We start from the raw sequence: 25,570 nt of genomic DNA, 5'->3' as shown, positions 1-25,570 counted from the left end.
ACAGGAATGGTTCTACGAAGACAATAATCCCCTGACTCAACTTATTCGGAAATGCACTTATGTGCTTTACAGCATTACCCATTGAAGACTGTATTAAAAAGTCTATGGTGTTCATAGAAAAAGATAGTGATAATCATAGTAGAATGAACGTTGAATTCTGCAGATAGTTCGTGTATGTACTCATAGCTCATATTCCCCTTACTCCAAACCCCCAATAAAAGAAAACCATCAAGTAGATTATGCAATCTAACCAATGATCTCCAGTTCCTGCAAGATGGGCCAGACCTCGTTGGTCCCAATCGGCACTAATACATAAGCATCGTCGCGGACAGGATCCGTCGGGACGAAGACCTTGAGTGCTGTTGAAATCGACGACGAGTTATGGTGCTCCTCCTGGTGTGTCCGTGATCCTTCCACCCCGTGGCGCAGTAGATCAGGGAATCTGGCTAGCCAGTCAATGCTAGCTCCGCTTAGACTGATGTAGCGGCCTTCCTCTGATAGACCTGTTCGAGCCGTTGAAATTAGCTTTCTTATCTAGAATATGATCTGTCATCTGGTTTGACGCGGGGCAGACTTGCCACACATATCGGTTGACGGGGATTGGTATAGAAGCATCGGGTGATGAGATAGTGCTATAACGCGTCAGAAAAAAAGTCCCCCATCAGTGCATAGCTACGGTAGGATAAACAGAACACTTACTATTCAGAAAACACTGCAACATTTCGCACTGGGGATACTTCGCGCCAAGCCTTTCCAAATCATCCGCCACAATTTCCAGCAGGGGGTGAATCTGCGGAGGATTCCGCGGAGCCTGCTGCACCAATGACTCGAAAGTGGAGGCGCTGATTTTGCGTCCCCCAGACCACTGCCGCATCGGGAACGCCGTCGCCCACCAAATGAGAGTAGGCGGCGGCATAGCCCGCAGGCATGCAGATCTTTCTCGCGTGCTGGCAATCTTGGTCTTCATTGACAGGGATTCTGCGCTCCGTGTATCTTCAACGAGGATGAGTTCCAGGTTGCGAGAGAAGTGGGACGGTGCGTAGCCTTTCTGCAGGGCCTCGTCGACTCGGGTTCGGCCCTCTTCGAGAAGTCGGGAGATCAGTGTTAGCACGCATAGTGGTGTATGCATGATGGATGATGGTGTATGGATGTATGGGTATATGGTGGGTTGATGCGGTAGCCTGTCAGTGAATAACTCGCTTAACATGACTGGAAGTAGACAAGGTGTTGAGGGTGTGTGGTGTCGCTGGTGCTGCCGGGGACTAATTATATAATTTATTCTCCCGAGTACGCTGGAGATGCCAGGTCTATGGAGATAATTGATAGAGCGGGTTCGGCTAGCATGCTCTGGTGTTTTAGCTCCTCAGACTACAATCCTTCACACTTTAGGTTTTGCGCCAGTCCTCCTATCAAGCCTGCCAAATTGTCATTGCTGCGTAGGCTCTCAATCGTTATGCATCGCCCTACTATCACGGTGGCTTGAGATTTCGGGGACGCCGCGCGCATAACGCGCATTGATTTGCAGCAGGGGCGCTCAGATTCAGCCGTATCCCTGCTAGCTTCAGATGGCATTTTCCAGGGGCCAAATCCCAGATCCCGTCATAGTGAAGACATTTCGGATTTCCCTGTACCATGCCATCTCCGCTGACAAAGCCCATCATTGACCCACTGAAATCCGTAGTACAGCTTTCTGGGAGATTGTTCCGACACGTTGTTATCCCGTGGCCCCGGATAAGATCCTTCGCCGTTTAAGTGATTCGGCCAAGGCTCTCATTGTCCTATCCCGGCCTCTCCGAAGGGGCCCACAGCACTCCACTTGCTATCTTGATCACCACTTTGGGGACCTGGCTGCGCAATGATATGACAGACAAACAATTGGGGAAGGTCGATGCTAGGGAACTTCCCAGTCTCCACTTGATTAACCACTTGCCAAACCCAGCTAGTGAGAGGATATTGAGGGCAATCAGCCGTACTCGTATGCCTGGCGCTTAACGGCAGCGTTATCTGTGGGGAATGACTGCCTAAAGCCTAAATACCGCGATTTCGCGGTTTGAACACAAGTGCTTCCTAAGAGCTAGATAGGGAGGCCAATTCTTGTCGGGAATTGACGCTGTACTGCATCTCCCCTTTCCGCGACAGCCCGATTGAAGCGGCATTGGGTCAATCTAACGGGTGCACTTAGGGCTGGGGGCCAAATTTAGTGCACACGGCAGGTCAATACGGCCAGCAACGAGCCCATGACCGCCTGGGGATCTCCCACAGGAGTAAGCCATAAGCACTGTGCTTGAGCTTGAATCCTCATGACTCAAGTGCAAATCCGGTAGTTTCAGTGGGGCCGCCTTCTAGACCTACCACCGCCATCCAATGCGCTGGCCACGCAGTCAAATGTGAAGGACGCGGGCCGCGTTTGAATAATCTGGGGACAAGGGCAAGCAGTCAAGCTGCATTGCCTGAATCGTGCTGACGAATGTGGACTCTCTCTCGGTCTCAAGCTGTCGGGACCACTTCCAGGACCCGCTTGCTCCAGTCACAAGTGGCTCCTTCGCAAGGTTCTCTTTTGTGGGTTAAGGCTCTGGGACTTGGAATTGTTTTCCCGTGCTGAAGGATTTGATTGCGTTCTCCGCAACGACGACACATACATCGCACTGTCGAACACCGTCGGATAACGTCGCACCCCCGAACGGGCTATCAAGGACCTCCGACGGGTAAATTCCGTCCATACTCCGTACTGGTGACAAAGTTGCAGGCTGTGGCAAATGCCGCGTTCCGCCGCAATTCGTGATACTAGTTCTGTGTGGGTCCATACATTGAGTTATAGAAGTAGACGCACTCGTGCTTGGTAAATGTTGACAAATGATCGGCACAGGGCAATTCATTGGTTACTGGCCTAGATATCATTGAAACAGCCCCCAAGTGCCTGTACACTGCTGGTAAAAGCCTTCAGCCACAGCGGGAGCCTGGCCGAGATGTATCTTGAAGCTGGGTGCTAAGGGGGTCGAACTATGTCCAGCCAATCGCTCAGTAGGTACTATCGTGTCGTGCTGAATGGTCACGGTCATTCGATAGAGCATGTGGAATGTCTACCACAGAGCTCTGTCTAGAACTGCCCGTAATACTTCCTCTTGCCCACCTGCTATCCTGTAGACTGTGTGGCAGCATACCTCACAATGTTTACCCCAAAGCCTCAACTGACGTCCGAGACGTCTCTCGACGCCCCATCACCTCCAGTCGTGAATATTCCTCGAGACATTCGACGGTCAATCAAGGTCAATGAGGCATACAGTAATGCTCTCGACAAGCATGGCCCTGTGATAGTCGTGCCCAGGCATGGTCGTGACGAGTATGTTATTGATCATCGATACGCCCACGAAGTTCTCACCGACACCAAGAACTTCACCTTCGAAAAGGCCGTTTTTGAGCTACTGCACTTAGGCTTTCTTGCCCTTTTCGACAATGGTGCTTTTGTCCACGATGTCGACAGCCTGGTCGAGAAGAATGTCCAGCCCAGGATGAATGCCATCATTGAGAATATCTTTCCTGTTTTCGAAGAGTACTTCCACCGCATGGAAGACGAACTTCCAGATCCCAATGTTTCCAAGACACCAGTCGAATATCCCAATATCTTCTACCGCATCCAACTTGCCGTCGCCCATGCCATGGTCGTCCTAATTCTCGGACACGCTCACGCCGACTCAATCCTCGCCGGCCACTTTGCAGCTGTTGCAGTCGCAATGGCTAGTTTGACAGGCATGCACGAGAACACCCACGAATGGGTCCGTTTCCCCTGGCTCTGGGTCCTTCTCAATGGCTTCAGAGCGATTTTTTTCACAATCATCCCACGATTCTTTTTCCGGGTTGTACCCATCCTCTGGCGCTCCCGCCACAAGCACTTGGAAAACGGCCTCGCAACACGCCACGGCGACTTTGCACCCCTCTTCGACATCCTTCTCACAAAGCACTACCATGGAAAATCCGGGATAGCAGCATTAGCAGGCTTCTTCCGCTGCGTGGTCCTCTCAGTCGGTCTTATATTCGCCTCTATCCACCAAACTGTCGTTGCCGGGTTCTGGATTCTCATCAAGCTCACTCTCAAGCAAGACGAGTATCTCCCGGCTATCCGCGAAGAATGGGAATCTGTCATACCAGACGGCGAACTCCTCACCGTCAAGAAGCTCAGCCAGCTTGTTCTCCTCGATTCCTTCATCCGCGAAGTCCTCCGCACAAAAGGCGACTCCTGGGGTCCTGTCCGCCAAACAACCCGCCCCGTTCGTGTTGGCCCTTACGTCCTCCCTAAGAATGCCATGTGCATTGTCCACATTGCCCGCGCGCACCAACACCCGGATAACTACGGGACCGAGGGGACAACGTTTAACGGATTCCAGTGGAAGGATAAAGAACGGTCGGCTGTTACGGGCACTCCCGAGTTCCTTACGTTCGGACTGGGAAGATGGGCTTGTCCCGGGCGTCAACTGGCTATCCATGAGATCAAGATCGTGCTTTACATGTTCTTCTCCAAGTTTGATCTCAAGCTCAAGGGGAATATGTACCGCGTTGCGAATACGATTAATACGACCTCTGTGGAGCCAGAAGCGACGTTCCTATTGAGACGAAGAGTACCCGTGGCGAGTGAGAAGGTCTAACTGCTGGCAAGCAAGAGACGCGTTAGGACGGCGGCAGGACTTTTACGGGGGTATGAAGCAGTTCTGTTACTTTATGAGTGAATTGATGGTATACACGCAGAAGATGATTTCGATGTTCCATGTTGCAGAACATGATTACGTTCGTTACGTGACCCTAGAGATGTCAGCAATACAGTAGAAATGACATTCTAACTTTACCTTTTCCCACTCAATGTCTCTCATAAAACTAAAGCGTTGATGAACCTCACCCTGAACACTTGGACAAGATCTCCTGCGACCTGCCTCCTACAAACTGACAGTCCTTATCCCGAGCGTTTCCGGGGTAGTCAACCCCTATCCACAACCACGTGGTTCAGCTACTCCAACTTTAGTCGTCACTAGTTTCACCTCGCATCTACCGCCATCAGGATATACGTGATGGCCATGGTGTGCGACATTTTGCTGCACAAAGACGAATGACTAAGCGGACTTACAGAGACCTGGCCATTCGTTATTCAAGCTTCGGCTGCTCGCCGAGCTTCAATACCTACTTGATCTTGGTCAGAAGCACAGTAACAAAACTACGCCGAAACATCCGGGCCAGACGTGATTGCCTCGGTATCACTATTCCAGATTCCAACCTTGAACCCTTGGTAAAACATCCGTACGCAACGTTCGCTTACTCTAGAATATATGGATACCATCACATGCAGTCATAGACCCCAAGAACCTCGTTTTTCACCTTGCAGTCGCGCTTACCCTACAAGCGGAGTGGCCCGCATCCGCTGTCAAAGCTTCGCATGACCATATCGGCCGAGAGTGCCGGTAGCTTGATATGCACATTCGGACCCCGATGTAAAACCGACGACAACGGTATACAATTGGTCACATTTACTGTCCAGGGTGCAAACGGTGCCGAATGTGTGGCTCCTCAGTTTGTCTTAGGTGACGGTACAGAGGATATTGTTTGCAGGCAGGGAAGCTCCATGAAAGCCACTTGCATGTCAAGTGATAATATACGGGCTAAACATAATGAAATGAGGCAAGAATCTCTGAATCTTTCAAGATTTCATCTGCACCGCAACAAGCATGCAAGGGAGACAGTCCCAATGGAACCTGAAGGTCGGGTATGTAGAATGACCAGCCAATCAGATGCAGCGATTATGCGGCGCGACATCCGGACTCCGAGCCACCGGACCCACTACGGCGAAGGAACGGGACGCGCTAGCCTAATTGGACCGCTCCCTTGCCTGTTTCGTTCGGCTCAGTGATCACGTGCGCCCTGGCGCATAAACAACGCGTCTGCCGACCGGGAAGGACCTCCGACTACTCGCGACAGGTGACTGTGAGCTCTCTCAGGCATGGTCGAGGACACGCTCATTCTGAGGTGGTAAAGGTGCTCAGTAGTCGGGCAGGTCTAACGGCGGGGTAACAGAATCTTATAGTCGTGCGAGACTAATATCCGACGAAAATATCGTTTTGCGCAACTCAAACTCACTGACCTAAAGACGTCCTGCAAATACCGACGAGGGAGATCTCAAGTTAAAACATGATAGGACATTGTAGGGCTCAAATCGAATAGATGCTGTTCCATTTACAGTGGTTAATAAGTTACTCGACACATCATACGTAAATAGTCATGACGACCTCGTACAGGAAATTCAAGGCTTATCCCCGGCCAAGACAGCAGTAACCTTGTTAGACTTGCTCAGCTCCACATTCCAAGTATACTGCTCAAATCCCGGACGGTTCCTAACCTCCATATCCAGCTCGAAATCTGGCTGCGCGACTTGCGTAGCCGGGTTACTCTTGACTGTCGTTGGCAGAACCCACTCGCCACCATTAGCAGGCCGCATCTCATACCGTGAGATGAACAGCGCAACGACAGCGAGAATCTCGTTTGTCGCAAACCACCGCCCAGGGCAGAGGTGCTTGCCGCCGCCAAAGCTGCGGTACCCGCTGTCGTCCGGAACCTTCTTACCAGCCTCCTTCACGAACCGGCGGGGCTCAAACATCTCGGCTTCATCGCCCCAGTGGTCGACGTTGTTGTTGATGACTTGGAGGGGGATTTGAACCATCGCGCCCTTCTTGAGCATGTATCCGCCGACTTCGGCGTCCTGGACGACAATACGGACAGCGGTTCCCATGCCTCGCGAGCGCAGGCTCTCCTTTAGGGTGGAGAGAAGTAGGGGGCACTCGTTCTTGACGATGGTGATGTCAATCGTGGCCTTCTTGGTCTTTTCGTCGATAATCAACGCAGCATCAACTTCCTTGCGGAGATCCTGAAGCAGGCCAGGAATAAAGTGCACAAGGAGAAGCATCCAGTAACAAGAAGGTAGTGTGTTGACGAGAATAGCAATAGTACCACCAATCTCGAAGCGACCGATATCGGCGAGCGGAACGTTGTTTCGAACCGAGTAGTCGAATCGAGCCTTTGCCAGACCAGAGCCCTGCTCATGGTACCCATTGGCAAAGTACTCGCCCAGCACAGCAGTGACCTTGTTTCGAGCTTCAATAGAATCTTTTGCAGTATATGACGGGAAGGGAGCAACAAGCATGCGCATGATACCCTTCTCAAACTCCCAGAATGCATCCTTGACTTCTTGGCTCTTGTACGGATTCATCGGGCCGTAGACGGAGTTTGTCGTGGCCATGGTCACGACTTCAGCAACCCATTCCATGAGCTTGATGTTCCTGAACTCCTTGCCAGCCTCGGGCTTGGTTGCATTGAGCAATCCGCACACTTCCTTTGCCATAGTCCTGTTCATGAAATCGAGGTTCTCTCCCGGCTTGAGCGACTCGCGCATGCCGGCGACCATGTCTTCGCAGAGCCCCCAGTTTCCGTGCTCGCCGAGAAGATTCTGGTTGAGGATCTCGTTGGCCTCTTTGCTTGTGCCGCAGGTGACACTACTGAACTCGGAAACGATAGGTGCGAATGAGAAAGCCTTCGACTGTCTGTCAACTCGAGTGATGAGATCGGGCTTAGTGATAACGTAGATTTTGCGACCGGGCATGCGAATTGTAAAGATGGGTAGGCGGAGTTTCTTGTTTAGCTTCTCGTAGTACCCGAAGCTGTTGAACATGAAGCCAAAGGTGTGGCCGAAGATAGGGAAGGCGGGGGCAAGTGGTGGCTCGCTGGAGTCGTATGCTGGGGAAAGGATATAGTTCATGACAATGAGAAACAGAGTGACTCCTATCGCCCCGAGGGTAAAACCGTTCATATCATGGTACACGCTCTGCATCTTGTCGAACTTCGGAGGCAACCTCTCCACTACGGGAGGAAGCCCATCAAGCACTGGAGGGAGGTTCATCTTTTCCATGATGATGGCAATCTGGACTTCAAGATAGGGCACCTAGCAGGAGAGAAAGGTTCTACCTGCACAGGTGCTCGAGACTGAAATTCCGGATCCTCTGGGGATAAATACCATTGTCCTAACCTCAGCGTTCTAGGACTCTGGGCTCGGCTAGCCCGTAAAAGTCTCTGGATTTTTACAGCGTATGCACCTTCGGCTGTTCGTGCTACTGGTAGGTTTTCTAGCAATCGTGTTTCTTTCCTTTCGACCCGCAATCTTGAGTATATAGTAAAAGTCCTGTACGTAGGGTGCGGAGGGTGCAGAGGGGGGAAGGGGTACTGTAGTGGTGAGGGTATTGCCTTTTCTTTTTGACTGCCACTAGTTCCATCAATCTCATTATTGCCGGAAGGGTCGACCAACGCTCAGAGAACAATCATAACGCGCAACGGCGACCTAAGAACATCTGGGTCTAGGACCGGCATAAGTTAAACAGTAAGGCTGTTCTACAATAACGAAAGACTGAAGCATTCGATTACTACCACGGAACACTAGAGGTATCGAGGCTACAGCGATTGACGGCTGGAGTGGGGTGTGAAAGGTGCTCGAGGTGCCCAGAGCTTCTGGCAATTAAACAACTGAACCAGCCAACACTCTTAGATCCAATGAACCACGTGGCTGACCGGCTCAACTGAAGCTTGGAGTGTCCATTCCTGGGTGATTGGTCAACGGTAAGAAACTGTCACTTGTAGGTTATGCACGCATATGGCCCGTCTACGTTTCTGGTTACTGGTTACCGAGCCCCCGGCACGACTTGAAGAACTGGGGGAGATTGCATACGTGCGAGAAATAGACTCTGCCTTTCTATGATTTAATTGCGAGAATGTGGGTTTCCCAGAAATTGACAGCGAGAGACCATTGCTTGGTCATCCAAAGACCTTTAAAATGGCCTGAGCAATGGGCAAAGCTTGACCTGGATGGGTTTCGCAAATCGGCACGTTGAAGTTTCCAATAGACCAAGGGGCGATGGGACCCACCTTCTAAATAAGCGGACCACCACAAGTCGTTATAGTGGCCTAGACATGATGGTGATCGTGCTCACATCGCGTGTTTTGCGACTGGAAAGCAACGCGAAATTACGGTTCAATGCTCTTCGGTATAAAGCCCGCCACGTCCCTTGACGATGGAGAGCACACGCGCGTGGCTTTTAACTCTTAGGGCTCCATCACGATGAAGGTATCAACGGTGCTTGCGTTCATCCAGGCGGTGGCTGCTGTGCCAGTCGTCCCGAGCTACTTCAGGGCCCTCCAGACGACCCCTGTCGACATTAAGAGCGAGACGGTGCAGGTTGAGCTTGGTAGCAGCCTATCAAACACAACAACGATTTTTGGACCTGACAGTCGCAACTTTGCCAATGCCACCAAACGATGGGACACTTATGCTATGCCGCAGGTGCAGGTGGTTGTTGAGCCGGGAGAGGAATCGGACGTTTCGAAAATTGTGAGTTTGCCTATTTCGTTCTATGTATATTACAAAAGAACCGGCTAATGATGAATCGCAACAGGTGAACTACTGCAATGAGAACAGCATTGACTTCCTAGTCTACAACCGCGGGCATGGCAACCCTACCTCTCTCACCTCCTTCAACGGAATCCAAATCAGCATCCACAACCTGAACAAAATGGCCATTCAACCCGGCAATAAGTCCGTTTGGCTTGGAGGCGGCGTATACGACGGGCCCGTTGCCAGGTATCTCTGGGAACATGGCTATGTAACCACCACTGGTGCTGCGGATTGTGTTGGTGTCGCTGGCGCCGGACTGGGCGGAGGCCACGGACGTCTGCAGGGTCTTTACGGAATGGTTTCGGACAACTTTCTACAGTTCAATGTCGTTCTTGCAGATGGGTCTCCGGTGCGGGTCAACTCCACAAGCCATCCCGACCTATACTGGGCGCTTCGTGGTGCGGGTCACAACTTTGGTATTGTTACAAGCATGGAGATGAATATCTTCGAACGTGGACCAGATACTTGGTTTTACAAAAATTATGTCTGGTCAGGTGATAAGCTGGATGTTGTTTTCAAGGCCTTGAATGACCTCCATGGTAACGGCACAACTCCGACTATTATGGCTGTTAACTATGGTAGCTTTGTTATTGTACCGGCCCTCAACGCGACGGCCCCGGTCATTTCCTGGCAGTTTGCCGCCCGTGGGACGGAAGACGAGGCAGCGCAATACTTTACACCTTTTGATGCGATTGAGTCCTTGAGCGTTGAGTCTGGTAACCTGCCGTACCCTGATATTGCGCACGCGCAGTCTGTCGGCGAGAACGACACCGTTTGTACGGCGAGCCTGGATCGGCTACTCACGACTGCTGGTCTGCAGGTTTATAATCTTACAACAGAACACCAGATATACGACTCTTTTGTCAGCCGGCTAGCCAGTATGCCCGACCTTGTCTCTAGCACCATCATTATCCACGAGGGTTATGCGACAAAAGCTGTGCAGAAGATTGACGCTGCTGACTCTGCGTACCCCTTCCGCGCAGACAACATTCTTACACAGTTCCAAGGTAACCTCCTCGAGGGTTCGGACGAAGAGGATGAGGCGTCAATGCTAGAGTGGGCGTGGGAGATCCTGGATATGTGGAATGCGGGACAACCCCATCGTCTTCCAAGCGCCTATGTCAACTACGCCAATGGGCTTGAACGTGTTGAGGACTGGTATGGCCATGAGCAATGGCGCATTGACAAGCTCCGTGCTGTCAAGGCGCAGTATGACCCGGACAACAAGTTCCGGTTTTACAATCCTGTTGTTTAATTTACTTTCTCTCTCATCTCGATTGCTATTCTATTTTATGCTCTTGTATTGTCTGGGACTATCTTCGTTGTACACTTAATCTCGATTATTTTTCTTCCGCGGCCTTGGCTAGATCCGCGAGAGCTTCGCGGCGCTTGATATGTCCGTCCTGAACGACCTCTAGGTTACTGTTAGTAATGAAGAAGTTTTTCTTCTACTGGGAACGTACCGGCGCTGGCATCAGCCGAGTAATGTCCACTCCATTCCACAAACGTCCCGCCAGCGGCATCCCTACTCGTGATCGAATACAAACGAATCGTACTAAGAACACTCGTATACGGCAGCCCCCACGGCTCGCACTTGAGAATATGAAAAGAGATCAGATGTTTGACCGTCTGGCTTAATTAGTCCATTTATTTGCAAGTGAGAGTGTAGAAAGAAATGTCTGTACTAACTGAGTATTCCTCCTCTCTCACAAGCAACACCGTGCCATCCGCAAAAGTCCACTTGACTACATCTTTGCCCTCGTCTTCAGCGGGGATGATTTCGCTCTTGGTAAGGCCCGTGTAGAACTTTGTGAAATTGGTCAATTTGATGAGATACCAAATTCTATCCAGCGGGGCGTTGATGACTGTGGACTCGGTCACTAGTGTGGATGTGAGCCTTTCTGACATTGTGACTGTTAGAAACAAACAAGGTATGCGAGTTTTCGGTAATCAGAAACAGAGCCTTTCAATCGATATAATCTTACAGAAATATACCTCTCTGTCACCCCTCTGACACCCAGTCAGCCCAAACTAGCGTACGATATCCGGGTCGCTGAGGGCCCGGCGGCCGAGCTGAACGATAGCACCTAGAGTAGCACCTCCGACACCCCGCGTAGAGCTCTCGGTGTTTCCATCACACATAAAAGGGCCGCTAAACGTTAGCTGTGGTGACCTATTCTCAAACTACATCCTGTCTTATCGGAAGCCCAGACCAGTCCAAGCCAATGTCGCCTACCAACCTTCCCGCCCCGTCTCCACAACAGCTAGAAAGCTATGCACGCGAAAAAGTCGTGGTTGTTACCGGTGCTGCGCAAGGTATAGGGTTCGCCATTGCAAAGCAGTTTGCAGTCGCCGGCGCGAAAGTCGTCCTCGCGGATGTTGATGCGACAGTCGGTAACAAGTCAGCGGCTGAGCTTGGAGGAAATGCGAGCTTTGTAAAATGCGATGTGACCTCCTGGCAAGATCAATCTAGCCTCTTCCAAATGGCTGTGCAAAAATATGGCAAGATTGATTTGGTGGTGTGCAATGCTGCCATTAACCCGGAACTCATGGGTGGTTCTCGCGGGAAATACGATTTCCTCGCGGATGAGCATGAGAAACAAGGCACGGAGGACACTGCCGCTCTGAAGCGACCTTCCACAGGTGTTTTTGACGTCAATGTCATAGGGGTAACATACGGGATCAAACTCGCAGTGCACCACATGCGAAAGACCGGCGGTGGGAGAATTGTCGTGATCGGCTCCGCGGCTTCATACATCCCCGTTCCTGAGCAGTTACTTTACACTGCCACTAAGCACGCGGTCCTTGGTGTAGTTCGCGCAACCGCGGCGAGGAAAGAATGCATTGAGAATGGGATCGCAGTGTCGCTTGTTGCGCCGTGGTTCACTGAGACGCGGATGACCGAGGAAATTGCCAAATACCTGCCAGAAGATGTTCTGATCAGCTCGCCTAATGATGTTGCTGCTGCAGTAGGAATTGTGGCTACGAGGCCCGTGGAAGAGGTGCGTGGCATGGCGATTTGGATTCAAGGGAATACGTATACAGAGGTTGAGGTGGCGACTACAGAGTTTTATGCGAACATGATGCTGTAAAAAGATGTTTGATATATGAGTAGAAAGTCACTCCAGACACCCAACGGCCTGTTTTCAAAAAGCCCCTCTAGTTCAATGAAATGAAAATTGACATTGGATCTAATACCGTTGGCCTCGGTAAGTGGGCACTACGGGCCCGGTATAATAAACTATATAGATCCCCTCTATCTTTCATGCACCCCTCACTCTACTCTGATCTACTCAGTCCGACATCACCATGCCGCTATCCTACGACCCCGAATACGCAAAGGCCCTCGAGCCACTTCTCCCACTCCTAGTCTCACAGCCACGGCTAAAACTACATGATATCGAAGGCCGGCGAAAGCGCTTAGACGGATTCGCCGCAGCTTCCTCAGGATCCATTCCAGATGCACCGGGGATAACCATTAGTCGTCGCACATTTCCTTCTTACGATGGAGCGGAGATTGGTATCTTTCTTGTCCACCCCACGGAACAACTTTCATTGCCATCGCCCTCGCCAGCATACATTCACTGCTACGGTGGCGGTATGATCGCCGGCAGTGCAGAGATGTATATTGAAGCAACTGCGCTTACGGTACTTGCAACGCAGATACCATTCTTCTCTGTGGACTATCGCCGCGCACCGGAGAACCCACATCCGACGCCAACAGAGGACGTCTACGCTGCGCTGAAATGGGTATCTGAGAATGCGCAACGGTTCAATATTGAGCCTGCGAGAATCGGAATAACAGGCGAGTCCGCGGGTGGTGGCATTGCAGCAGGCGTGGCTATCATGGCGCGCGACCGCGGTCTCTCGCCACCGCTGGCCAAGCAAGTCCTTATTTACCCGATGCTCGACGATAGGAATACCAGTCTTATTGAAGACGTCGAGGACCTGGCATTCTGGAAAGCGGATGACAATTTGACTGGATGGACGGCTTTACTGGGAGATGCTGTGGGAACGGATGGTGTTTCGGAGTATGCGGCGCCAGCGAGGGTAAAGTGTGTTGATGGGTTACCACCGCTTTATATTGATGTTGGAGAGCTCGATATATTCAGAGAGGAGGCGATTGACTATATGATGAAGTTTGTGAAGGCGAAGATTAGTGCGGAGTTCCATCTATATCCTGGTCTTCCGCATGGATTTGAGGCTATCGGGAAGGATATCGCGGCCACGAAGAGAGCAATGGAGAATCGTACTAGGGCTTGGAAGGCAATTTGAGATGACCTGCTGCAGTCGGTGAAGACACAGACAAAAGGGTGGCAGGAGGGTACAGACACTTGGCGATCGGAAGAAAGCAGACGACTACAGAGGAAACGACCAATTAATTACCTCCTATTAACACTTGCCAATAGAGCGAAACTCAAGTCGATCGAGTAGATGGAGCCTGGGCAGGCGTGGGGTGCAGAAGGTGCGCGCTTGAATCTTAGCCTCCACCTTCAGCAGGCCCATCCAATCTTTCTCCAAAATAAGCCCTAGCTTTGGATATAACTACAATATGCCTCCTGAGCTCGCAAGAATTTGCACCTTTGCCCGGTGGCAATAATGGAGTCTTTTCAAGAGCAATTGCAAGCCCTCATCCAGGCGAGTCGGAATGCCGCCAACAGGGAAGATCTACCTCCATGGACCTACTTCGCTCCTATTTTATTGACTTACATTCTGTACAAGACATGGCGAACGCTGTTCAAGTCTGCTCGGTTTCCCACGATAAATATAGACAAGAAGGCTGCATCGGCGAAGGAGCAGTTTGTCTCTAGCTCTCGCCAGCTCCTCGCAGAAGGCGCTCGCAAGGTACGAATTCGCTCCATTGACTTTCCAGAGTTTCTATAGAGAGACAAAAGAAAACTGGCGCTGACGACAGCTACGAACCAAACAGTTTGGCGGTCCATTCAACCTCGTTACCGAGTCCGGTCCCATTATCATCCTTCCACCGTCATCAGTCGAAGTTGTCAATGCCGAGAAAAACCTCAGTTTCATCGACTGGGTTCGCGTCGAGCACTTGTCTAAATTCGGGACATTCCGGACTATGCGGCCATGGCCTCATGGCATGTTCGGCGAGGCTATTCTCAAGGGCATTACTCGTCCTTTGCGTATGTCTCCCTATTCGAATTCTTCCTATACTTCGAGTCCATCTGACCAAGCGTTATGTAGCAAGATTTACCAAGCCCATGTCTGCCGAGATGGCGCGATGCCTAGAAGACACATACGGTTCGCAAAAGAAATGGCACGCAACACACGTCATGGACGACGTGCAGAGCTGGATAGCGCGTCTCTCCGCAATTGTTTTCCTCGGCGATGACTTTGCCAGGAACGAAGAATGGGTGCGCATCACGACGACGTTCACCATTAACCTTTTCACCGCGATCCGAGCGACAAAGTATTACCACCCTCTCATTCGACCCATCGTCGACTGGTTTGCGCCACTTAACAGGCAGGTGCGCACTGATATGAATACTGCGTGTGATATCCTGAAGCCCGTTCTTAAAGCGCGACACGAGGAAGTCCGCACTGCAGAGCGAGAGGGACGCAAACCAAATGTCCCTGACGATGCGATCGAGTGGTTCCGCAAGTCGTCTAATGGCCGTTCATACCCCGAGATGCACATTCAGCTTGGCCTCGCTCAAGTCGCGATCCAAACGACGAGTAGTCAGTTGACGCAGTGTGTGCTCAACCTCTGCGCTCACCCTGAATACGTGCAACCCCTTCGTGACGAGGCCCTCGCCGTCCTGGGTAAACATGGTCTCCACAAGCCTGCCCTCGCGGAATTGCTTCTCCTCGACAGTTTCCTGAAAGAAACACAACGCCTCAAACCCGAAAGTATGGCCACTATGCATCGCCGCGCCATGGCCGATCTCAATCTCCCCGGCAACATCCACATCAAGAAAGGTGACCACCTCGCCGTTTCCTCACATAGCATGTGGGATGAAGAGAACTACCCCAGCCCCGATCAATTCAATCCCTACCGCTTTGTTGAGCGCCGCAAAATCCCCGCCTACGAGCACAAGAGTGCGTACGTCTCAACGAGTCCAGACCACTTGGGCTTCGCGCACGGGAAGATGGCTTGCCCCGGTCGGTTCTTGGCTGCCAACATGATGAAAATTGCGATATTGCATATCATTTTCAAATATGATTTGAAAATTGATAATCTTGTGGATGCCAAATGGTGGAATTACGGTACAGATATGGTTGTTAACACCAAGGCAAAGATTTGGGTTCGCAGTAGGAAGCCCGAAATTGATTTGGGCGCTCTAACGGCGGAGCTGTAGAATGCTATATGATAATCTTGGTTATTTATCAGAGTTGACAGATTCAACGCATGCATTCCGTCACATGGTTCACATGCCTCTGACCAAGGTGCCTCACAATTTGCTACTATCTCTCGGGTTGGCAGCTCTAACATCTAACCCCTTGAGCTGTCCTTCTCCTCTCCACTTCTCGATAAGTTTCAAAAAAGAAATAGTCCCTTCAGACCACGCAACGCCCTTTTCCCTTCTCTCCTTTGCCGCCGGGTCTGTAATTTTAGCTACGTCGCCATGGCCATTGAAGTACCCCGGCGTACATCCCGCGAGGGTAGCATAGTACGGTGCCCTCTTGAACACTTCAGCCGTGTGCTCTTCCTCCGCGTCCTTGGTAACTTCAATTATGGCTCGCTTTTCAGGTCCAACGCGTTTTTCGGCCTCCGCTATCCAGTGCGTGATATGCTGCGCTATCAGCCGCAGCATGAATACGTTGTTCCCTGTGATAGTCGCCTGGTTTGTACCGGAGAACCAAAGATTCGGGAACCCGTGCACCGCGTAGCCATGGAGTGTAGCTGCTCCCCGCTTCGCCCACTTCTCATCTAATGAGAGCCCGTTGCGACCGATTATCTCCACGCCTACTCGGGCTGCTGGACTTCCCCCGCTAGGTGTGCTAACTGAGTATCCTGTGCCGAAGATTATCACGTCGACGGGGTATTCCTTTTCGCCAACGACAATGGCATTCTCTGTAATCCGGGATGGTCCCTTGCCGTCTGTATCAACTAGGTGAACGTTTGGCCTGTTAAATGCCTGCAAATAGCCGTCGCTGAAGGTCGGCCGTTTGCACCAGGAGGGATACCACGGTTTGAGTCTCTCGGCTGTCTCCTTGTCCGTGACTATCTGGTCAATTCGGGCTCTGATAGACTCCATGTGCGGGAGGTCGAGGGCGTGGAACTCATTGACATGTTTCTCCAGGTTCTTGGAAGAGGGATCGACGACGCCATGCTTTGGTGAGCCGAGTAGGGCCGAGTAGGCGGGCATATCAGTCCACGCATCACCAACTAGGTTCCTTGCGCCAGGTTCCGGGGAGTTTGTGAGGAACGAGTTGAAGTTTAACTGGCGCTGCCATTGCCATCCGGTCTCAGCCGCGATCTCGCCTGCAAACTCTTTGCCGTCTGTGGGACGCTGTCCACGGGGCTTGACGTACGCGGGTGTTCGTTGAATAACGTACAATTCCCCCGCGTACTTTGCAACTTCAGGAATTGTGCCGATGGCTGTCGCTGCAGTACCGACAACAGCGACTTTCTTCCCCTCCAGACCAACGAGCTGTTGGTCTTCCTGGCTCCCACCAGAGACAGCATAGTTCCACCGCGCAGTGTGGAACATGTCCCCCTTGAAGTCCAACAACCCCGGTATATCCGGAACCTGAGGTCTCGTCAACACCCCTGCAGCAAGATACAAATACTGCGCTCTAAAGGTGCGCCGAACAGCTTCCTGCCCTGGTCCCCTCCCCTCAACCGCCTCGATAACCCAAAGTTCATCCTTCTCATCCCAAGTAACAACGTTAACGTCCGTTCTGAAAAGCGCGTTATCCTCTAACCCCCACCTCTCCGCAATCCGTTCCGCATGCGCCCTAATCTCAGCTCCAGGGGCATACTTTTGAGCCGGGACATACCCCGTCTCCTCAAGCAGCGGAAGGTAAATATAACTCTCGAGATCACAATGCAAACCCGGGAACCTATTCCAGTACCATGTGCCGCCAAATCCACCCGCTGCGTCTGCAAATCGGATCTCATTTGCAGTGGCTATGCCGTCGTCGATCAATCGGACTGCGTATTGTAGGCCGCCGAAGCCCGCGCCGAGGACGAAGAACCGGTATGTTTCGTTGTTTTCTATCGGCGAGGATCGGGTGTTAAGAGCGTCGTGGTCTACCCAGGGGTCCTCTGATAACGAATGAAGACGCTGAGAAGATGCCAATGATAGCTGGATGTATTGTGACGAGCCCTCGGGTTTGAGACGCTTAGCTGCCTCTGCTGCATAGCGCTCGCGTACCGTCTTGAGGTACTCCGGGTCAAACGAAGTCTTTTCCAAGGTTGCGGCCATTTCGAGTTGGGGTCCGAGTCTTGTCAGACATGGGAACTTTGTGAATACCTCCTTCTTTAATTCTAGCACGGGTTTCTTTTTGATAAATGAGGGGTTGGAGGTGAGATGACGCGACCCGATGTCGGAAAGACGCTATGATGCCTAGTATGGTGGGTTGCACAACATGAGGAAGAAAAGACGATTGTTCAGTCATCGCACTTGCGTCTTCAGCATCTCCTCTTTGGCCTATGAGGTACGTCTCTGTTATCACGAAAGAAGGCCCGTCAGTCCATCGCAGCTCATAAATTTCCCGTATGATTGTAGGTAGAGTCTGATGGTCAGAAAGCTCTACCCCAAATTTTCGGATCTGTCGAATCTAGGGGGATACCAATACCGGTCTATCAGAGGGTCTTCTTACACCCCTGTTCTATTTCCCTTTGTACCAAAAGACCTAGATATCTTCTTTTTCATCTGTCTTCGCCAAATGGCCTCGAACCTAGTTGCTGTTGAATTTCTACAAGTATAACGCTTTCCCACTATGGAAAAGCCCACAATACATAGGGTCCAGGCTAGGATTAGGCATCGAGTGAGAAATATCATGTGAAAGAAAAGAATCTCTGCATTACTCGCTTGGATACGGCAAAGGGCAAATCGGGATGACAAGGCCGAACAAACACAATTATTAATCGACTATCGTACGGCTACTAGGGAGGAGTCAGGCTACCATTACAGGACTTCGGCTCATTCTTTATAATCCTTCATTGCCGTATATTGGCACCGCGTGGTTGAGGCTCAATTATCTGTCATTTACTGGGATTCAACGAACCCTGCCGTCACCTTGGCGCGATGCACTCTGCGTGCTTGAATTCTTTAACAACAATAGCTTTCCATGGCAACATCGAGTCGAATGATGTATTAGGTTATTGTGTCTTATTCCTGTGAACCGTCAATGTCGAAGGCCCTCCTCTATCCATGAACATTAGGTGTGGTCGGTAACAACCTCGCCTGCCCATTAGCCCAGGAGCCGAGTACCGGGATCACGCGATGGTCAGCTAGACTGAGGGTATGAGAAGCTGAGTGCCATGTCCATGTCCAAGACTTCCAGCTCGCCACGGTGAACTGCCAAGAAGGTCCACACTCCAGCCCGGTGGGGGCTCGCTACCGTTTAAGCGAAGAAAGACTTGACCCATACAAGCTGCCTACTAGGGATAGACCTGTCGCCAGGAGGACAAGTCCAGTACAAAGAACATGGAAATAGCATGATGTAGTCTTGAGATCTCTACCCTTTCCAGAGCAACCTACAACAATCCCATTCTAGATACAAAGCTATACAGAGTTCGGGCGGGCAACAAAGATTACTTTCCTATTCCGTCGTTGCCACACGCTCTCAAGCGAACGTTTTTGGTCACCTGTAAATTCGCGCAAACCCGACACCATGGATCAGAGATCTCATCGTTGTTTTTCGATCAATCAATCGACGAATTCCCATGGAATCTGTCACAAATTCGGAGATCCGGTCCGACGATCGGTGATGCATGTGGCCCACCCGGAAATCGAAACTGCAGAAGATCTGCGCCTCAATGTCCTTCAATCTCTGGGTCGCCCCATAGTATCCGTACAATTGCTCTATCTTGACTTGGTCGTTCGCTGTACATCGTCCCCTTGTTGACAGATCAGGATCTATCCCCTCAGGCCTGCATGATGATTAAAGATGCGCCTATTTGTTGCGACAGATTGCTCGTTCTACATCTTATTGAATAGAAGGGAAAGACGAGGTATACCACGGCAAGAAGCCGAATTATGGGGTTCTCGCAGCGCGTCTGCAGCGCCCCTTACGTTGCAGAGGGTCTATGACAACATCAGCTTGGAGAGGTTTGCAGATCCTTCGATCGAGGAAAAGGTAATCAAGATCAAAGAGTCAAAAGATGGATCTTATAAGACCTGACAGTCTCCGCTCCAGATCACATCCAAGCTCCAACTTTGCTCCTCCCATTCACCTTATACTACCAATCGCTACCGGTACGTTCTCTAGTCCATGCATGCCAACTTTCACTCTAACTAACGACTTCGCTACCCAAACAGCCCAAGCCACAACCACCACTCACAATGCACTTCACATACCTCACTTCCCTCCTCGCCCTCGCCATGAGCGTCGCTGCTGCCCCCGCTCCCAGGCCCCAGAGTGGAATCGTCCCTACTGTGGTCAGCGGCCTTGGTGATACGCTCCAGGCCGCCGGTAACACTGTCGGAGATACCCTCGATACTCTTGTTCCAGGAGCTGGACCAGGCCCTGCCCCAGAAACAGCTCCTGGCAAGAACTAGGTTGTTACACGTGAGCTTTGGCACTGCCGAATGCAGGACATCATGCGTTTCCGCTTCGCCTGCTGAGATAGAAATCTTCTGGGGCCAACTAGACGAATCGGACGGGGTTTATCTGAGATGCGGCTATTGATTGGAGATCGGAGTGGCGTTTCTGTACTGGATATATAAATGGCGTATGGGTACGACTAGGTTGCCGGTTCTAGGATTAGGTCTTTAGATTTATACATATATACATTTATTATATCCGCTGTCGCCATATGCTCTCCCAATTGTTATTGGTGGTATCGCGAGGTCGTATCTACAGTTGGCCGCCGTTGCGGTTTCCTCGGGCCCTTCGTTCGATGAAGGACTAACACGTATTGGTCTTCTCGATGGTACTGAGAGGGACGGTAAGGGCGACATCACGCAACTCGAGATCGAAAAGACATCCATTACACGATTACACAGCCTGAGGACTATGGGTCTCTATGGAGAAGCTTAATAAGAACGCCAAGCTATACTCCTTCATTCTTAAGCCCTGTAACACCAGTTCTCGGAACTTCGATTCCTCCCGTGGTATCTTATACATCAGCAAACTGCTGTTAGGGGACCACATTGGTCAATTTCCGCCATGTTCGCCGCTTCTGGGTAATTGCTGGACCACCTGCTCCGCCAGTCCTGCAAGTTCTAGTATCTCATCGTCCAGTCCCCACATTTCCAATTCATACCTACTTGACAAGATCCTCGCTGCCAAATATTGGCGACAATAGTTCAGTTGAAGTATTGTATTTTCGAAGTCCACAAAATATCTGCGGAGTCATAATTATTTAGCGAAGTCCCAGACTCTGTGTTAAAACTTACATTTTGTCCTGCTCATCGTAAACAACATTGCGGGCCCCAGCGTCCAGATGCTCGACTCTGTGGCTGCTGGCTGCACAGCTCTCTGTCGACACAATGAGCATTCATTTGTCATTCTTACTAGGTAGCATCCCGCCACCGGAAGTACTTGTCTCATGCTTTTGAGGAATGCCTCTCTAATTTTGGTGCGTGTGGCCAGATCAAGGTAAAGAAACTCGGTCATAGGCACCCCAGGAACCATCTCCATTAGTAGAAAATCTAGCCACCCGCCAGGTACAGGCATGCCGTTACTTTCCTGCCCCGCATTTACTGCGTACAAGAGACAAGGAGTAACGGAGCAACCCCCCTCCATGCGTAAAGTTAAGGTCTGGAACTCCTGTATCGTCCAGAAAGACAGGGTTTTAGAAGCGTAGCGGGCACGAATGGTCGGATCAGGAGAGATGTATTCGTGAAACCTCTCTGGTATTCTATGGGATCAGCATTATCAAAGCACCGCGAAAAATAAAAGGGTTTGGATTGGGAGTAGCCTACTGCATCCGAACTTTGAGGATGGCTCTCTTACCGATGGACGATCCGAGAACCTGTTCAACTTCAAAAATCGCCTTAGCTACTGAAGTACTTCCCCCTTGTTGACATTCCTAAGGGTCTGGTGCAATTGCTTTTTCCGACAACTTTTTCCCAATCTTCCATTTGGTGCCGTCGGGGCAGCAAAAGGTGCGATCGAACTTCTCATCAAACCACACTTTGACGAGACCTCCTGAATCATAGTTGCAGTCAGAATCTGTCATTCCCATTTACTTGAGAGTTGACAGAAGATTGGGTGGTGGGAGTTTGAGAAGAAAGGTTTGTAGATGCATTTGTTTACCACTTCTCAATTGGGAATAGCGTGATCTGCACGTCATTCTATCCATTAATCATACATTAAAGACATCTACACAGAGACATTAACTAACATCGCCTGTGCCGCAGCCATTTCAACAAATTTAGTTTTTCTAGTTGCAAGTCTTCCGTACCTTTCGCGTCTTTGACATAGCAGGTGGCGTTCGAATGATGGCAGAACATGATGCCGAGGATTGATAGGCTTTCAACACTTCTAAGCCAAAGCCAAGTAGCCGACGGGAATTCGACTGCTAAAACCCTTAACTCCGACAAAGTATGTGCCATTTACCGTTAGCAAGGAATCTCAGACATGTCGCGCGCTTGAGGGGTTGTTAGGGTAAATGCAGCACGCAGCTCTCTACCCCAATGATGTGCTTCGAGCCGACTTCCACACATACAAAGTATATGATGCATTACAACCAGCCGACGTCGACATATACCGTGTCGAAGAGCATGCCTGCAAGTCCATGGCTTTCTCAACACATAACTCCGGCAGCCTTCAGTATCATCGTGGAAATACTGGTCTTGTCAATAATCTAAAACCAGCAACAATGACAGTCCAACCCCCAAAAAACTCCATCTAGGAGCATTCATATTCTCCGGCCAACTATCACAAATCTGGCGGCACCCAACCCTCGGTCGGGCGCACGAATTGCTAAACGTGGACTACTTCATCGAATACGCACAACTCGCCGAGGCGGCCAAATTCGACACTTTGTTTCTAGCAGATGGCGCTTCATTCCCACGCGGCCCATTGGCAAAACACTTTTGGAGCGTCAGTACGTTTGAACCAGTGACATTATTCTCGGCCATTGCAGCAAGAACGGAACGCATTGGGCTTGCTTACACGGCGAGCGTGAGCGATAATGAGCCGACGCATGTTGCAAGATAACTGGCAAGTTTGGATCATATTAGTCGTGGACGGGCGGGATGGAATGTTGTTACGACTCAGGGGCCTGTGTCAAGGAATCTGGGTGTTCCTGTGGAAGAGGTAACGAGTAGCGAGGCGAGATATACCCGGGCTCGAAAGTTTCTGGAAGCCGTCGAAACCTTGTTTGATAGTTTTGAAGATGATTCCCTGGTTCGGGACAGGGCAAGCGGGGTGTATGCGGACTTGGAAAAGATCCATCCGCCGAATATTGACGATGGACTGTTCAAGATTGATCAGCCGCTAAGGGTTGAGAGGCCTGTTCAAGGGTACCCGGTCATTGCGCAGGCCGGAGCTTGACCGGAGGGAATTGAATTCGGGGGATCTTCGGCTGATTTTATCTATGCTGCTAATTACAGCATTAAGAACGGACAAAAGACGTTCCGCGCGTTGCAAGATGCGGTCAGGGCGGCGGGGAGGAACCCTGGTCATCTGGTTATATTGACTGGCGTCGCGGGTATCTGGGGCGAGACACAGGAAGAAGCTGAGCGGTGACTGCAGGAAGTGACTTCTCTCTGGCCCATCAAAGTCGCTGTGCAAAACCTAAACATTGACTTTGGGGACGTCAATATTGATTCTCCATTCCCTGATATATACGGGGAGGGCTTCCTAAAGGGTCGTGCGGCTGCAATTGCATCATTTGCTCGAGCAAACAATTTGACAATCCGGCAGACGGCAGAGCGATGTTCGATCTCGTTGGGACACCGACCGCTTGTTAACACCACGCAGTCCATTTCCGATTATTTCCAAGAGTGGCTTGAGCAGGAGGCGACTGATGGATTTGCAGTAATTCAGCCACGACTGATTAATGGGTTGAAGGACTTTACGGAGCACATCGTTCCTGAACTAACGCGAAGAGGTCTGTTCAGAGAGGAATCTGAAGGAAAGACTCTGAGGGACAACTTGGGTGTTCCGAGGCCAGAGAACCGCTATGTCTTGAAGAAATAGAGAGCAATGTACAGGGATATGTGATAAATAGCCAATCAATTTGCAAATAAAATTTGGCACGAGTGTTAAGATATGTAATCGAGCGAGTATCCCGTGCCCAGGAGAAGCGGTCTTGTACGGCAGCATACCAAATATAGTTCATATTCAAGCACCCAGATGACCTTCAATACCTGCTAATTGTTTATCTCTGGATTTCCCAAACCCGTGAGAATGAAAAAATCATTGTTCAATAATGAACGTCCGGGGAATATCCAACCGGGGCTTAACTGCGGTATCGAAGCTCGTCTCGTCCAGGGTCCCTCGACGTCCATGTGCCGTCATGTCCTTGGGAATGATATTCCAAGATTTATGGTTCTTGTCAAAATCTCGTGGTCCGTAGACAATGTCGTCTAAGTCGGGTTGCGATTTGTGAGTTGTTCTTGCAAAATCAGTAAGACTGCCACCCTGATACACAAGTCCAAAGTCCACTGTGGTAAACATAATACGTTTCTCCTTGCAGATACCGCGAATATGTTCTGACGGGGCGCTGGGGATTGTTGTCTCGGGCGAGGAGCATATCAAGATTGAGTTCAGTGGTAATAGCGGTTTAGCTTCAGTTATTGCAAGAATTTCTTCTTTCAGGAGCCTAATATGTTCAAAGATCCAGTTCTGTGAGCAGCCGTACAAGACGAATGATTCTAAAGCAGGGGGTAGATGGTTTATGAACTTGGTACTAGGCTCATGCTGACATTGATGGCCTGCAAGCAGAAGTAGCGTAATAGATAACTGGCGCAGCTTGAGAAAGTTACTCAGAGGACAGCAATAGGAAAAATTTTGACTTTTTGGAAATGGGTCGGAATCAGATTGTGGTGTAATGCGAAGTTCAGGCTCATATAAATCGAGATACTCTAATTGGTCTTTAAGAGGGCACAGTGCCTCCCAGAGGCTTTGGTGTACCTGTAAGTCTCGGATCTCACCATTCCCATTGAGCGGCAGACAGAGGGAGAGTTGGGTGAGCTTTGTGGTGTACTGAAAAACCGGTCGAATGTATTCAATCTGAGACATGAATACTATCGTTAGGCGGGAAAGCGCCGTGTCCTCCGCCGGGAGACTGTCCAAACCCACACCGAATTGCGCGTCGACTATCTGCAACTCTTCTAATCGCGGTAGACGGAGATAGGGTCGACGCTTGTTCATGCGCGTCGGTGCATTGATAATGGGTACAAACTGTTCATTGTAGCCGGCTGCTTCAGCAGTTGCTATGTGAAGGGTTCGCAGAGACTGGAAGGCGCGCATCGGAGGAGTCTTGCCGTCCCAGTCACGAACGACGGCGCTGGCCAAGATAGCATCCAGGTAGGGGTCAACGGTGGCAACGTGCAGCTGCAAGGAGACGATGTTGGGGCAAAGCAAAAGAATAAGAGCTATCATCGGTCGGTTATCACCTCTTGCCATGTGCATTGCCGGATCCCCAACGTGCTCGAGTCCAGCCTTGGCTAGCTTCGATTTCACAAAAGTTGCCATAGACATGTACAGACGAAGAGCGAATTGTGGTAGTTCATCAGGTTTCTTCTGTGTTGTCAGCACCAGATGCCGTACATGGGTACCTAGACGTGGCATGTGGGCAATCACAACAAGCAAGAGCCATAACTTGTGGATTCTCTCGATATTCCCGTCAAACTCGAAGCGAGAGAATACCAAGGGGGTCACTGCTGAACGCCATCCCCGGTTGACCAAGGACAATGTCCAGGGAATCTTGGCATCTCCGGCTACATAGTCAAGGACGTAGAGGAAAAGCTCTATCGGGAGTGAGGATGGGTCAGGCATAGTGTTGCA

The 25,570-nt window shown here is 50.7% G+C and overlaps 11 protein-coding genes across 11 annotated transcripts; 6 read left to right on the top strand and 5 right to left on the bottom strand.

The window, feature by feature from the left end:
- Positions 1 to 148: 148 nt before the first annotated feature.
- Positions 149 to 1,243, bottom strand: BDV14DRAFT_172083 (uncharacterized protein). The gene is made up of 3 exons (XM_073768535.1): positions 700 to 1,243; positions 579 to 632; positions 149 to 503 (listed from the first exon to the last, which is right to left on the bottom strand). The coding sequence occupies exons 1-3, from the start codon at positions 1,205 to 1,207 to the stop codon at positions 247 to 249; spliced, it is 819 nt and encodes a 272-aa protein (XP_073628757.1). The 5' UTR covers positions 1,208 to 1,243; the 3' UTR covers positions 149 to 246.
- A 1,924-nt stretch (positions 1,244 to 3,167) lies between these two features.
- On the top strand, positions 3,168 to 4,640 carry BDV14DRAFT_208532 (cytochrome P450; the record flags this gene model as incomplete). The annotated part of the gene is made up of 1 exon (XM_073775428.1): positions 3,168 to 4,640. One exon carries the CDS (start codon positions 3,168 to 3,170, stop codon positions 4,638 to 4,640), a length of 1,473 nt encoding a protein of 490 aa, XP_073628756.1.
- Positions 4,641 to 6,280: 1,640 nt separating this feature from the next.
- On the bottom strand, positions 6,281 to 7,939 carry BDV14DRAFT_199566 (cytochrome P450; the record flags this gene model as incomplete). Its single annotated transcript, XM_073773304.1, has 1 exon — positions 6,281 to 7,939. The coding sequence occupies one exon, from the start codon at positions 7,937 to 7,939 to the stop codon at positions 6,281 to 6,283; it is 1,659 nt and encodes a 552-aa protein (XP_073628755.1).
- Positions 7,940 to 9,139: 1,200 nt separating this feature from the next.
- Positions 9,140 to 10,727, top strand: BDV14DRAFT_199565 (FAD-binding oxidoreductase; the record flags this gene model as incomplete). The annotated part of the gene is made up of 2 exons (XM_073773303.1): positions 9,140 to 9,409; positions 9,474 to 10,727. The coding sequence occupies 2 exons, from the start codon at positions 9,140 to 9,142 to the stop codon at positions 10,725 to 10,727; spliced, it is 1,524 nt and encodes a 507-aa protein (XP_073628754.1).
- An 85-nt stretch (positions 10,728 to 10,812) lies between these two features.
- BDV14DRAFT_199564 (uncharacterized protein) lies at positions 10,813 to 11,380 on the bottom strand (the record flags this gene model as incomplete). The annotated part of the gene is made up of 3 exons (XM_073773302.1): positions 10,813 to 10,886; positions 10,936 to 11,101; positions 11,162 to 11,380. 3 exons carry the CDS (start codon positions 11,378 to 11,380, stop codon positions 10,813 to 10,815), a joined length of 459 nt encoding a protein of 152 aa, XP_073628753.1.
- A 317-nt stretch (positions 11,381 to 11,697) lies between these two features.
- On the top strand, positions 11,698 to 12,564 carry BDV14DRAFT_199563 (uncharacterized protein; the record flags this gene model as incomplete). The annotated part of the gene is made up of 1 exon (XM_073773301.1): positions 11,698 to 12,564. One exon carries the CDS (start codon positions 11,698 to 11,700, stop codon positions 12,562 to 12,564), a length of 867 nt encoding a protein of 288 aa, XP_073628752.1.
- Positions 12,565 to 12,781: 217 nt separating this feature from the next.
- On the top strand, positions 12,782 to 13,747 carry BDV14DRAFT_208531 (alpha/beta hydrolase; the record flags this gene model as incomplete). The annotated part of the gene is made up of 1 exon (XM_073775427.1): positions 12,782 to 13,747. One exon carries the CDS (start codon positions 12,782 to 12,784, stop codon positions 13,745 to 13,747), a length of 966 nt encoding a protein of 321 aa, XP_073628751.1.
- Positions 13,748 to 14,071: 324 nt separating this feature from the next.
- BDV14DRAFT_199561 (cytochrome P450) lies at positions 14,072 to 15,792 on the top strand (the record flags this gene model as incomplete). The annotated part of the gene is made up of 3 exons (XM_073773300.1): positions 14,072 to 14,317; positions 14,403 to 14,616; positions 14,678 to 15,792. The coding sequence occupies 3 exons, from the start codon at positions 14,072 to 14,074 to the stop codon at positions 15,790 to 15,792; spliced, it is 1,575 nt and encodes a 524-aa protein (XP_073628750.1).
- Positions 15,793 to 15,885: 93 nt separating this feature from the next.
- Positions 15,886 to 17,881, bottom strand: BDV14DRAFT_208529 (flavin-containing monooxygenase; the record flags this gene model as incomplete). The annotated part of the gene is made up of 1 exon (XM_073775426.1): positions 15,886 to 17,881. The coding sequence occupies exon 1, from the start codon at positions 17,863 to 17,865 to the stop codon at positions 15,886 to 15,888; it is 1,980 nt and encodes a 659-aa protein (XP_073628749.1). The 5' UTR covers positions 17,866 to 17,881.
- A 4,370-nt stretch (positions 17,882 to 22,251) lies between these two features.
- On the top strand, positions 22,252 to 24,203 carry BDV14DRAFT_208527 (luciferase-like domain-containing protein; the record flags this gene model as incomplete). The annotated part of the gene is made up of 5 exons (XM_073775425.1): positions 22,252 to 22,409; positions 22,441 to 22,762; positions 22,835 to 23,086; positions 23,117 to 23,267; positions 23,340 to 24,203. 5 exons carry the CDS (start codon positions 22,252 to 22,254, stop codon positions 23,756 to 23,758), a joined length of 1,302 nt encoding a protein of 433 aa, XP_073628748.1. The 3' UTR covers positions 23,759 to 24,203.
- BDV14DRAFT_199557 (uncharacterized protein) lies at positions 23,978 to 25,561 on the bottom strand (the record flags this gene model as incomplete). The annotated part of the gene is made up of 1 exon (XM_073773299.1): positions 23,978 to 25,561. The coding sequence occupies one exon, from the start codon at positions 25,559 to 25,561 to the stop codon at positions 23,978 to 23,980; it is 1,584 nt and encodes a 527-aa protein (XP_073628747.1).
- Between the last annotated feature and the right edge of the window lie 9 nt (positions 25,562 to 25,570).

The sequence above is a fragment of the Aspergillus stella-maris genome (assembly GCF_047715825.1).
Source record: "Aspergillus stella-maris strain CBS 113639 unplaced genomic scaffold BDV14scaffold_23, whole genome shotgun sequence".
Taxonomy (NCBI): domain Eukaryota; kingdom Fungi; phylum Ascomycota; class Eurotiomycetes; order Eurotiales; family Aspergillaceae; genus Aspergillus; species Aspergillus stella-maris.
The sequence above is the reverse complement of the archived record's forward strand: the minus strand, read 5'-3'. Positions and strand labels throughout refer to the sequence as shown.

What these genes read in the sequence shown, in the direction of transcription:
- BDV14DRAFT_172083 (XM_073768535.1), bottom strand. Translation starts at nt 1,207, where the DNA reads ATGTTAAGCGAGTTATTCACTGACAGGCTACCGCATCAACCCACCATA. An exon ending in GTTGCAGTGTTTTCTGAATA is followed by an intron (nt 633 to 699) that starts GTAAGTGTTCTG and finishes GACGCGTTATAG; the next exon opens with CACTATCTCATCACCCGATG. An exon ending in CCCGTCAACCGATATGTGTG is followed by an intron (nt 504 to 578) that starts GCAAGTCTGCCC and finishes CGGCTCGAACAG; the next exon opens with GTCTATCAGAGGAAGGCCGC.